The 14,166-nt window shown below is 39.9% G+C and overlaps 1 protein-coding gene across 2 annotated transcripts in view; it reads left to right on the forward strand.

Moving 5' to 3' along the window:
- Window positions 1-14,166, forward strand: part of LOC124805278 (DNA repair protein complementing XP-C cells homolog) — a 134,814-nt gene that overhangs the window by 64,916 nt on the left and 55,732 nt on the right. For both annotated transcript variants that reach the window (XM_047265791.1, XM_047265790.1), the window contains one exon: window positions 2,991-3,213. In XM_047265791.1, coding sequence (XP_047121747.1) covers window positions 2,991-3,213 — 223 coding nt within the window. The remainder of the gene's footprint in view (window positions 1-2,990; window positions 3,214-14,166) is intronic.

Here is a 14,166-nt window from a genome sequence, read left to right on the forward strand (position 1 = left end):
CAGTCTCTGACTTCTGAGGCCAGACTGCAAGCAGCAGCATATGATAGGAGAGTCAATCGGGTGGTGGGTGTAAGGAGGAAGCTGGTCAGTGAGGGGGACGGATAGCAGTGTAGGGATGCGGGACAGTGAAGTGCTGCTTGTGGAAGCATACAGGTACGAGGTGGAGAGAAGGTAGGGCAGCTAGGTGCAGCAAGGAAGTTAGGCGGAGGGCAGCTGGGAGGGGGGGGGGGGGGCGACGGGAGGTGACAACAGGAGAGAAGCAAAACGAATTTGGGTGTGTTGGTGGAGTAGACGGCTGTGTAGTGCTGGAATGGGAAAAGGGAAGGGGTTAGATGGGTAAGGACAATGACTTTCAAAGGTGGAGGCCTGGGGGGTTAAGGGAACATTGGATGCATTGCAGGGAATTCCCCATGTGCACAATTAAGAAATACTGGTGTTGGCAGGAAGGATCAAGATGGCAAAGGGATGGTTCAGCTGTTTCTTGACCAGAGTTTGTCAGTGGCCATTGGTGTGGACAGAGAGCTTGTTGGTTGTCATGCCCATGTAGAATAATATTGTTTAACTGTTATCTTTCGTTACTGGGGTAGATTAGTTTATTATTATTTGTGTGAAAACAATGTTACCTTATCATGTTACGTGTCAATGCTTCTTACTAAAAACTTGAAAGATGATGCCTCCCACATAATAATGTTGGTGTAAGTGTAGGGTGATGTGGAGCAGACAGACATTTCTCACCAAGTCCTATGTTATACATGGAAGCAAGAGAAAATTAATAAAAGTGTCTATAAATATGAACAAGTATACAATTTATTTACCACCAATACAAAGTTATTTTTTGAAAGGTACATAAGGAAGATGCCCTCTGTTTGCGTAAGTCCACTGCTGCAAATGTTCCTTGAAGTTATCATACACGTCAGTGACTGAAACTTTGTCACCAGTGGCTTGCTTGTGTTCTTGGTTACTCGTGATATGCCTGTGGAACACACGGTCTTTCAGCAACCTCCATAGCAAAAGTATAATACACTGTGGTCAGGCACCTGAGCTGGCCAAATGATTTTGCCGAAATGAGAGATAAGAATTACAAAAATTTTATGAACTACAGCCATACTGTTTTGCCCAGTGTGGATTGTTGCTCCCTCCTGTTGGAAACATTGGTTTCGGGGGTCAATGCGAAGCTGTTGTAACTTTTGTTCAACAAAGCCTTCCAACATAGTCACCTAATGTTCTGAATAAATGGTGACTGTTTGTTTATTGTCATTTCCAAAGAAGTACAGGCTTACAATTCTGAAAGCACCATCTCACAACAAACTGTCACCTTAGGAGGCTGCAGGGGCTTTTCATGCAGTTCCTTAGGGTTCACTGCTGACCATTATTGCATGTTTTGTTTGTTTATACAGCCAGAAACATGAAAATGTGCTTCATTGGATGTCCCCGTTTTCCCATAAAACAAACTACTAATGGTGGTGCAGAAAGCAATCTTGCTTCATTGTTTCTCTCGTTAGTTTGTTATACAAAAATTTTCATTTAGATTTGCAGTTGCATTCCTCACAACATCGATCTTTAATGTATGAAGTACTTACTAGTTGTCCACCCTGTAGCTGAATAGCCAGCCTGTTTGATTGCCATGTGCAGGGCCTGGTTGATTTTTCCTTTGTGGAGGGACTGGAACGGAATGAATCATCCTCATGATGCAAATTGTGGAGCTAGTTGAGTGAGGAGTAGTGACACCAGTGTCAAGGAAGCTGACAAGAGCCAAGAGGGTGGTGTCATGACACCACGCCTCCCAGTACCGCATCTGAATGAAGCCACTGTAAGAGGATGACATGGCGCCCCGTCAGTACTGAATGACCCACATGGGTCAGTACGCGAATCTGGTTAAGGGTTAACATTTATTGTGTCACCTCTTGCTGGTGCCTGCAGCATTCTACAACACATTCTGAAAACTATCCTTTTGTACTAGGAAGATAGAGGTAGTGCTGACACTATCAACTGGTCAGTTTTTAAAAACTGACAAGCATAGTAAAAGATGACCAAGAGTAACCCTTCCATTGCAACAGTAAACTTAATTCTTCAGTGGTGACTAGTGGTCGTAATAATGTATTTTTCCACTTTGAGGATACCTTTAGAGGTGTTCAGTAATCCACCTTCGGCCAGTAGGTGTGGTGCACAAGATTTTCATATCATAGCATTGTGTTCACAGAATTTGACCCATAATTTTAAAGTATTTTTTTCCTTCATGGTGTCTACCTGAAAGTGAGAAGTGCCTTTTTCACTGTTTTCTCTTAAGTTATCGGGGTAATATTCCTAAGATCACACATTTGCCATTGTCTCTCGTTTACAGATTTTCTAAACTTGTGTCAGAACTGTGTCATAATGTAGATGTCATATACATTTACTACAAAATGAAAATGCCATCAGTGTTTTCCTCTTTCCCATCTCCAGTATTTTTGGTTATGTCTACAAATTTCTAAAATCTTACATTTACTACCCTTGTGGCATTAAGTACTGCCACACCAATAGTTTTCTTGTCCTACATATCTACAATGGTATTTTACTATGACCATGTAACCTATGGGCTGAAGTTTAAATTTATATAAAAAATCTGGCACACCAGGCATAGTATTCCAGTGGACATTTGTTTCTGCCAGTTGTCATTGCAAAATTTTATTTTTGTTGCATAACACTGTTAAAATAACACTAGTTTTGAGTTGTAAAGAGTTACTTAAATTTCATGTACATGAACAACTGGAATCTTTGTGTGCCCCCCCCCTTTTTCCTGTATGCCTCTGACTACTCTTATTATCTCTTAAGCGTTCTTCAGGAGTTGCTGCTAATATCTCTCTCTCTCTCTCTCTCTCTCTCTCTCTCTCTCTCTCTCTCTCTCTCTCTCTCTCTCCCTCTCTCCATGCTTGAGTTACGAATATATGTGGTTAGAAAAAGTAACAGACGGTCTCATTGTTAGCAAGAATTGTTGTTCTTATTTGTTACAGGTACAAAAATCATCCCCTCTATGTTCTGAAGAAAGACCTGCTCAAGTTCCAAGCCATATATCCACCAGATGCACCTACACTTGGGTTCGTTCGTGGTCACCCTGTTTATGCTAGGGAATGTGTCCACACATTGTACCATAGGGAAAAATGGCTGAGAGAAGCAAAAGTAGTAAGGCTTGGTGAAACACCATACAAGATAGTGGGACGTCCAAGGTGGGACCGTGTAAGAACTTTAAACTTATCTAAGATAAATCTACATATAAACGTATTAATATTTCTGTTGTAAAATAAGATTTAACTTTTCTTATCAAACAGTAAAAGAACAAATTAAGAAATTGAAACTGTGTCACTTCACATATGTTTAACGCATCGGTCGGAGACATTTTCAGAAGTCACAACAAACATTAATACTCTTATTTCTTGATTTTTGTCAGTTTCAGTGGTAGGAAAAATGAAACTGAAAATGAATTCTCCTGTTAAATAAGATATAAAACAATCTTTTTAAAATGAAAACTAAGTATTGAAGATAATTGGAAATTGTGTAAAAACAAACTGAAAGTATTGTATTTTCCTCCTACATCTACATCTACATCCATACTCCGCAAGCCACCTGACGGTGTGTGGCGGAGGGTACCCTGAGTACCTCTATCGGTTCTCCCTTCTATTCCAGTCTCGTATTGTTCGTGGAAAGAAGGATTGTCAGTATGCTTCTGTGTGGGCTCTAATCTCTCTGATTTTATCCTCATGGTCTCTTCGCGAGATATACGTAGGAGGGAGAAATATACTGCTTGACTCCACAGTGAAGGTATGTTCTCGAAACTTCAACAAAAGCCCGTACTGAGCTACTGAACGTCTCTCCTGCAGAGTCTTCCACTGGAGTTTATCTGTCATCTCCGTAACGGTTTCGCGATTACTAAATGATCCTGTAACGAAGCGCGCTGCTCTCCGTTGGACCTACTCTATCTCTTCTATCAACCCTATCTGGTACGGATCCCACACTGCTGAGCAGTATTCAACCAGTGGGCGAACAAGCGTACTGTAACCTACTTTCTTTGTTTTCGGATTGCATTTGCTTAGTATTCTTCCAATGAATCTCAGTCTGGCATCTGCTTTACCGACGATCAACGTTATATGATCATTCCATTTTAAATCGCTCCTAATGTGTACTCCCAGATAATTTATGGAATTAACTGCTTCCAGGTTCTGACCTGCTATTTCTTAGCTAAATCATAAGGGATCTATCTTTCTGTGTATTCACAGCACATTACACTTGCCTACATTGAGATTCAATTGCCATTCCCTGCACCATGCATCAATTCGCTGCAGATCCTCCTGCAAATAAGTAATGTAACTAACAAGGAAAACTTAACAATATAGTAATAAGTGTGATCATGGCAGACAGCGGTAAGGACTAAACCAAAGGTGATAGGCTTGCTATTCAGGAAAATTAGCTACAATTTGGGGGTGGTTGCTGTTATACTGTGCATCCTTTATGGAGAGCAATGAAAATATGATGCATGGCAACACAGGGAAAGTCATGGAGAATGTTGTTGTGGTCTTCAGTCCTGAGACTGGTTTGATGCAGCTCTTCATGCTACTCCATCCTGTGCAAGCTTCTTCATCTCCCAGTACCTACTGCAACCTACATCCTTCTGAATCTGCTTAGTGTGTTCATCTCTTGGTCTCCCTCTATGATTTTTACCCTCCATGCTGCCCTCCAATACTAAATTTGTGATCCCTTGATGCCTCAGAACATGTCCTACCAACCGATCCCTTCTTCTAGTCAAATTGTGCCACAAACTTCTCCTCTCTCCAATCTTATTCAATACCTCCTCATTAGTTATATAATCTACCCATCTAATCTTCAGCATTCTCCTGTAGCACCACATTTCGAAAGCTTCTATTCTCCTCTTGTCCAAACTAGTTATCATCCATGTTTCACTTCCATAAATGGCTACACTCCATACAAATACTTTCAGAAATGACTTCCTGACACTTAAACCTATACTCGATGTTAACAAATTTCTCTTCTTCAGAAACGCTTTCCTTGCCATTACCAGTCTACATTTTATATCCTCTCTACTTCGACCATCATCAGTTATTTTGCTCCCCAAATAGCAAAACTCCTTTACCACTTTAAGTGTCTCATTTCCCAATCTAATTCCCTCATCATCACCCGACTTAATTCGATTACATTCCATTGTCCTCGTTTTGCTTTTATTGATGTTCATCTTATATCCACCTTTCAAGACAGTGTCCATCCCGTTCAATTGCTCTTCCAAGTCCTTTTCTGTCCCTGACAGAATTACAATGTCATCGGCGAATCTCAGAGTTTTTATTTCTTCGTCATGGAGAATAGGTGAGACAAATATCTCATTATTTGTGAAGTCAAACAATGGAAAGTGCAGGGAGGAGTAGCAACAGTTGAAGGACCTTTTTGTCTGTCTGCAATCAGTGCCACCTCTATATTGTCATTATTTGTGAAGCTCATTCTGATTCAGTCTCACTATCCAAATACGGTTTTATATGATGGTGCGATATCACAGATAGGTGTTAAACAAAATCCGTTTTTGTAATGCCCTTATGTAGCATCTGGTCAACAAAACAGTACTGATAGATTTGTTGATGTGTTTGCTTTGGGCAGTTAGCCTGATCATAATAAAATTAGTCTTAGTGGTGTATCTCAGTGAAATAGTGTTTCGGTGAGGAACATGATTGCATATAATTTGCTGTGCTCTGTAGTTGGTTGGTTGGTTGATTGGTTGGTTTTGGGGAAGGGGACCAAACAGCGAGGTCATCGGTCCCAGGATAGGAAAGGATGGGGAGGACGTCGACCATGCCCTTTCAAAAGTACTATCCTGGCATTTGCCTAAAGTGATGTAGGGAAATCACAGAGAACCTGAATCAGGATGGCCGGACGCGGCTTTGAACCATCATACTACCTCACTCAGTATACGTAGTTGAACTTTTGGAAGTACAGAAGTAAGAGTGTAAACTCCCCAAACATTATCTTTCTTTATGTCCTCATTTCTAATTTGCCTAATTTCTTCTGGGGAATTATCAAGCTTTTCCAAAAGCTTGTTTCCTTATTCTGCCCTTACTTTCTGCTTCCATTAATAAGTTATCTTTTTCACTGTTATTTTCTATTTGTTCTATACCCCGTAAAAATATTGTTTCTCTCTGTGCAGCAACTAAGTAACAGTATTTATTTTTTATTTTTTTGTATATCTCTTGATCTCTATCCTGGAATCATTCTTGTTTAGGTTTCCTACATGTTCAGTTAATTTAATTTCTGAGTGGTTTGTTTATTTTTTATTTATTTTTTCATTTATATCATTTCTTTGTTCTTTCTGGTACCTCTTCTATTAGCGACGGATGCCCTTTTTTAATTATGGTACCAAGATTGTGCAGCAGGTATTGACACTGTAAATGTCAGGATGATATCGTAGGATGGTGTGCAGTCTTGTAACCAGAAATGTTGCAATATCATCATCATATTTTATTCAGCTAATACTCATACAGCTGCTGAGATGGATCTTGGTGGCATGTGTTGACACTGGGCAGTGGAGCTTGCCTCAGCAAAACACGTACAGGCAGCCAGTAGACAGGGAGACACCTACAACAGAGGCACAGCATCAGCATGAGCATATGGCTACATAAGACACTCTCCACTCGCAGCAGAATGTAAGTGGGACGGTCAGCTTGCAATAGGGTAGGTGCACGATGCTCCAAGGCATGGACTGCGAAACAACAACCCATTGGAAATGTCCAAGAAATGACCTGTGACAGCATGAAGGGCAGCGGTGGATTTATAATTTTTGCACCCTAGGCACACTGTAATGTGTGTTCCCTTCCTAAAATATGTCTTAAATAATAATTGTGTAGTCTTTAAATCACAACCAATGTTTTAATTGATAATAAAAAATCACATTATAACCTGAAATTTTTGAAACTAATGTGAAGAAATAAACAAAACTTACCAGTCAGGAAAGTTTGCATTTGGCTTTAATGGCAGCAAACTTGTTAATCATATCTTCATAGCTGAGATGGTCATCAGTTAGGAGGTCACCTTTGATGTGAATAATGGACACAATGTTCAGTCTCTCCCCAGGCAAGAAAAAATGCAGGCATGATTTCAGCCTTTTATGAGCTGAAAACGAGCATTCTGCTGAACAAGTTGTAAGTGCTGTACATAGAAACATTAAAAGAGCAAGGTCAGTGTTCGTTTCTTTCATAGGAATTTATTCATTTTGACTGGTACATCACCAATCTCACAAGATTTCAAAAGTGCCACAAAATGTACACATTCACTTGTGAAGCAAGGTTCTAAATCACTTTCATATGATACTTGGAGTTTTACTGTGTGTTCAGAAATAACGTCTGGTGAACCTTTGTAAGTTTACTGAAATCTATAAAGGAGTCTAACAGTGTAATTCAGCTTACAAGTTGTCAAGTATTGGGAAAAGTGTTTCAACTCTGAAGTTCTCCCTGCTAGTCAGAACAATTTCTTCAGTGTCTACTACTTCATCGGCATGAAGTTTGCATTTCCTTGAGCTTTTATAAGTGCATTCGTTGCCCATATCAATCGTACTCTCTGTGGATTTATTTTCATAACAGTTGAACATGCCATGAATAGAGCTAATAAACCCTACAAGTGATTCATATAATTCATGCACTATTTCAATATCAGTATTTACACTTTGCAATTTCACATTTACACTATTAATCTCTGGAATATGTCCTTACAAACTGTCATCATGATTGTTGTTTCTGGTCTGCTGAGTTGATTTAGTAAAGCTGAAGCCTCATTTCATGCAAATGGTTCCTCACAGGTATTATTGGTAACATGTGTGAGAGCAGTGATCACACTCTCCCAATTTTCTTGTAGACTTAACACATGCTTCCTCTCTTGCCGACCAAAATTATTTTGATAAACATTTAACTGTTCTGCTTCTTGGTTTCATGAAAGAAAAAAGTTGATCCCAGCATTGTGTTGAACCAGGGAAAAATTATAAACATTCTGCGCTAAATTGAAAAATAAACATGCTTCCTGATAACAGCTTGTAGCACTAGGGCTGACTAAATACAAAAAATGTGCTGCACAAGGAACAAATGTTCTTTCGGATTTCATTCTTTAATGTGTGCCTTAAAACCTGTGTAGGTTCCTGACAAGTCTTTTGCATTGTCGTATGATTCGTCTCTGCAGTCAGTAATATGATTGGAATTTGTAGACCGGGACTTTCAGTACAGCCTCAGCTAAGTTTTCAGACTTGTGTACCAGGTTTGGTAAAAATAGAAGGAAACATCCAACAGGCTCACCACTCTAGTTACATATTTTAATACGAAAGATAATTGATAAATATGTGAAATGTCCACAGTAGAATCTACTATTATAGAGAAATATTCGACCTGATTGATATCACTTATGATAATTCTCTTTATTCATTCACAAAACAGCTCCATTATTTCATCACAGATTTTTCCTCCACACTCTGCACGTGGGGCTTCCATGGCCGCGTGCCCCATTTCCTTGAGGAATTTTTAAAAGTCCGCGTTTTTGAGGTACGTGTAGGTTCTGCCTTGTCAGACACCTTTATCCAGGAAAACTGTGTGCCTCATGGTTCCATCCCGAGCGTCGTCCTCTTTTTCACCATTAACCCTATAATGGCCTGTCTCCTGCCGGGCGTCCGCCCCCAGTAGCTGACTGGTCAGCTTGACAGACTGTCAATCCTAAGGGCCCGGGTTCGATTCCTGGCTGGGTCGGAGATTTTCTCCGCTCAGGGACTGGGTATTGTGTTGTCCTAATCATCATCATTTCATCCCCATCGACGCGCAGGTCGCCGAAGTGGCATCAAATCGAAAGACCTGCACCAGGCGAACGGTCTACCCAACGGGAGGCCCTAGCCACACGACATTTCATTTCATTTCCTGCCGGGCATCTCCAGCTCCCTTTTTGTTGACGATTTTGCCATCCACGGCCATTCTTCACGGACCTCTCTCATTGAGCGGCATCTTCAGCAATGTCTTGATTGTCTTTATTCATGGAGCATTGACAGTGGCTATCGTGTTTCTGCTAACAAAAACGTTTGTATTAATTTCTTGCTGCGCAATTGGTTTCTCCCATCATCTTTACATCTTGGGCCAGTTGCTCTTCCATTTGTTGAAACTACGAAATTCCTGAGACTCCTGCTTGATAGGAAAACATCTTGGTCCTCCCACATGTCTTACCTAGCAGCCGTTGCATGCCACCATTGTGGCATCCATGTGGCATCTGGCACCTATTACACTAGCCTGGTTGAGAGTCTGTATGCAGAACACCGTCATGGCATCCATTTGGCAGCTGGCACGTTTTACACTAGCCAGGTTGAGAGTCCGTATGCAGAAGCTGCAGAACTACTGCTGTGACTTCTCAGCAGATATACATGCTCTGTATCTGCCATGCGTGGCCACCTATCCTATGCCTCCCTCTTTGATGACTCCTAATCACTATCAGTTTCAACATCGGCAGACCTTTGCAGTCCTTAACTTGACTCCTGAATCTTTATACCATAATATAATCAGTCTGATATCTTGTTATACCCCTTGACATCTGCCACATAAACAAAGAAAACATGACTCCTAATTTCACATATCTAATTCCCCTCAGTTCCTTGTAAACAATCAATGTTTCAGCCCGTTTGCTGAGACCCTCTTCAGGATTTTCTGATGTTCCCAGGTAAGTGAATGCTGTCAAAGACCAGTGTCCCACAGTTTTCAGCTATCTAGGAACAGCAGAAGATCCTGAAGAGGATTCCAGCACAGGTGTCAAGACATAAATTGTGTAGAAGAAATTGAAGAAAAACATGAAGCAGCATGGTAACCTAAGAGATTATACCTTCATTCTCTGTCTTATTTATGTGTCTGTTGACAATTTAATGCCTTAACCTTTGTTCCAGCCATTAGTTCTATTCCACCCAGGACTTTTCATTACCAAAATGTAGATTATGATGAACAAAGAGCCTACAGTCTGAAGTAGTTAATTATATGTATATTAAAAGCTAGCAGTCAGTGTATATTAAAAACTAGCAGTCAGTGTGTATTAAAAGCTAGCAGTCAGTGCTAGATTGAGAAAATGAGTGGAGGTTCCAGCAAAATTATCACACTTTACCTTTCTGTTCCCTGCAGGCAACACTTTACTGCCAATTTCCTATTCACACAATGTAAAATTTGGAATTTAATAACGAGAATATAATATACAATAGATTAAACAATGGAAAATCCAGGATGGAATGTAACAATATTGTGGAAAGGAAAATTGCTATTTACTCTATAGTGGAGATTTCGAGTTGCGATAGGCACAACAAAAAGACTGTCACAAATATAGCTTTCAGACAGTAAGGCCTTCTTCAAAATTAGATGACAAGTGTGATCGCCTAATTTTGAAGAAGGCCTTAGTGGCCGAAAGCTATATTTGTGATAGTTTTTCTGTTATGCCTATGTGACTCAGCATCTCGTTATGTGGTGAGTAGCAACTTCCCTTTTCACAGTATAGATACAATAGATTGCTACTTATAGAGGAGGCATTGACAGGCAGATACCCACACTAAAAGAAGACTGTTACTTATTAGTAGGTATCACCCAAGATCCTTCTCCAGATGTAGAAAACACATGCACACACACGTTTAATCACATGTACACAACTAACACCTGTGGCCACTGTCATCTCCAGCCACTAGGTTCTGACTGCAATAAGCAGCGATCTCAGCTGGAGTATGTAGTAGGGCTATAAGAAGAGGTTTGGAGAGTGAGAAGGATAGCAGGATAAAGAGGGGAGAAGATGCTATACTGCTGCCAGTGGATTTGTGCAGGGATGTCGGAGGGCAGACTGGTGGGCTGCTAAGTGCAGATTTGGGAGGCTGTGCATGAAAAGACAAGGGGAAAGTAAAGAAACAGAGAAGTGGAAAGGAGTGTGCAGGTGGCCTCAGGAGAGAGCAGGTATGTGTATGGTTAGAGAGGGAGCAGGGAGGGGGGATAGAGGCAAGTAGAGACAGGGAATAGCAAAGACTGAGGCCAGGGAGCTTATGGGAACAAAGCATACGTTGTTAGGGAGAGGTCCCAACTGTGCAGTTTGTAAATGTTGGTATTAGTGGGCGGAATGCAGATGACACAGGCAGCGAATCATCCACTAAAGTCAAGTGAGCATGTGGAGTGGCTTGCTCAGCTACTGGTTGATCCAGCTGTCTCTTGGCCAGTTTGGCAGTGACAGTTCCTGTGGATGGACAGTTTGTTAGTGGCCATGTTCACATACAATGGTGCCTGCAGTTGCAGCTAAGTTGGTAGTCCACATGGATGACTTCACAGATTACCCTGCCTTTGATAGGAGTATTTATTTATTCGTATGGCTTATGTCTCACTTAGGAACGTCATATGTAAGGTTAATTACAGACAAAAATATACGTAATACATACAAGCAGACAAATAATCCAGAGAAAATATTTTAACTGAATATCTATGTCTTAAAACTATGCAGTTCGCAGAGTCCACCAGGAAATTTTCGTGGTATACTCTCTTCAATCAGGTGCCATATAGTTTGCACAGTATCACCACAGTCACCACACCAGGGCATCTTTGAACCCCCATTCATACAAACAGGCACCACATCTTCCGTGCCCTGCATGGAATCAATTCAGGGGTGTCCGTAGTTTTCTGGAAAGACCAAATCCATTCATATGTTTGTTAGGGTCAGTTATAGGATGAGAATTTGTTGGAGGAAACTTCTGCCAAACCTCTTTTTCATTCTTGACAAACATCATATACAAGAGGCACATCTTACATTGGCCAGCATGGTTCTCTAGATTTGAATCTGCTGGCAAAAACCGGAAGATAAATATAAATGGAAGGTGGTGACATACGGCAAAAGGAAAAACAAGGTGACAGATACGCAACAAAAGGAAAATGACTTTTTAATAATTGGCGATTCGCTGCTGAAGAATGTCACTGTCCCCAATTGCAAGATCGATGTAGGACCTGGAATTAGAATGCAACAACTCTGTAAACATTTTAAAAATATGGTAAATGCAAGACAAGATAGTACAGAACCAGATTCTGAAATCAGACATAATTATAAAGGGGTGTTTATACACGTTGGAGCGAATTCATTAAGGAGCAGCAGTGAGGAAGAAATGGCAAATGAAACAAGAAACATGATTCGTTCTACAAGAAATATGTATGCAGGATCTCAGCTGATACTTAGCAGAATCATAAACAGAAGGTCAGTGGGTGAAAAATATATCACCAAAATAAACTGTGCTCTTAAAGAACAATGTGATCGTCTTGGGGCAATTTTTATAGACCCAAACAAATTCCTATGTGAAAACTCAGTAGCGAAGGATGGCTTGCATTTAAATAGACTGGGATCTGTAACATTCAGCAGAATGTTTGCAGATGTCTGCAAAATCATTAGAAGCAAGGGAAACTAATATGGCCTGAAGGGGGTGAAAAATCATACTCTCTAGCTGGAAAAGAAAAATATAAGCACCATACAAAAAAAGACGATACTAAAGAATTTGCTTCAGAATACACCTCAAAACATGTAAACCAACAAAAGAAAAATTACGTAAAAGTACTTCATCAAAATATTCAATACTTAGGGAACAAAAAATTAGAAGCAGAAGTACTCCTGAGTGAAGTAAGACCAGACATATTATGCATAAGTGAACATGGACTAACTGAAAGTAAAATACGTAATGTTGCAGTAAAAGACTACAAACTAGCTAGATACTTCTGCAGATCTAAATATAAGGGTGGTGACGTTTGTATATATATATTAAAACAGGTACTCTACTAAAGAATGTAAACAGTGAAGCTGCTACATTGCCCATAGCTAGAGAAAAAGACTTTGAAGTTACTGGTATAGTGACAGAGGATTTTAGAGTGTTTTGTGTGTAAAGGTCACCATGTGGCAATATTAGCATCTTTCTGAAAAAAAATTGCTAGCTTATTGAGAATGAATATGAACAGAAATCTTATTATATGTGGAGACTTCAACATTGACATGGGAAAAGACACAAAAATAAGACAGGATTTTGAAGAATTGTTAATACAGCATAACATGAAAGTAACAATAACTGCACCAACAAGAGTGACTTCACAAAGTGAGACAGTTATTGACAACATAATTACTGATATGTGTAACTATGAGTCACATGTAGTTCACACAGAAATATCTTATCATCATCGACAACTAATCAGCTTTTGTAGAAGTAATGACACAGTATCAGAACCAAAACAAACAACCAAAGAATTTAGGATCATAAGTGAACAAAATATCAACATCTTTAGAACAATGTTAAGTAAGGAAACCTGGAATGAAGCCCTACAGGCCCAGAGTGGAAATGAAAAATATGATGCATTTATTTCAACAATTAAGTAACATTTTAGTGTAGCATTTCCCAAAGCAAAGAGACAAGAAAGGCAGCAAGATCAAACACAGTGGATTACCAGTGAAATACAAGAGCAACGAAAGAAGCTTCAGGATCTGAGACTGATGGGCGAAGCTGAAAACTATGAAATGTTAAAAAAGAAGTATAGAAAAACAACAAGAGAAGCCAAAGCAAGAGCAATTGGCACCACCGGAACTCAAAAAACAAGGCAAAGGCAGCTTGGAATGCAATCAATGCCGAAAGAAAGGAAGAAGATGGGTCAAACAAAGAAGAAGGTATTAGGTCAATTAAAACAGACAACACAGTGGTCACAGATGGTATGGAAATAGCAAATGTACTGAATAATAACTGTATCAGTGTAGTAGAGAACTTAAAATTGGAAAGAAATGGTCAACAACAGAAGGGTATTAAGGTACCAAAAAGATCATGCAGTACTATGTTCTTAAGACCAGTCACGGAAGATGAATTGCGGAAAACTATACAGAAACTGAAGTCCAAGAAATCAGCTGGTGATGATGAAATATCAAATCATGTAATAAAGCTGGTAAGTGAGCAGATTAATAACACCACTGCTGAACATAGCAGACTGTTCTTTCAGAGATGCAATTTTTTCAGAAAAACTGAAGATAACGAAGGTTGTGCCAGTGTACAAGAAAGGGTATAAGGATGACCCCAACAACTACAGACCAGTTTCACTGATATCAGGTTTCTCGAAAATCCTAGAAATGCTTATGTATACCAGATTAGTTAATTAT

Source organism: Schistocerca piceifrons, chromosome 7 (assembly GCF_021461385.2).
Source record: "Schistocerca piceifrons isolate TAMUIC-IGC-003096 chromosome 7, iqSchPice1.1, whole genome shotgun sequence".
NCBI classification, from domain to species: Eukaryota; Metazoa; Arthropoda; class Insecta; order Orthoptera; family Acrididae; genus Schistocerca; species Schistocerca piceifrons.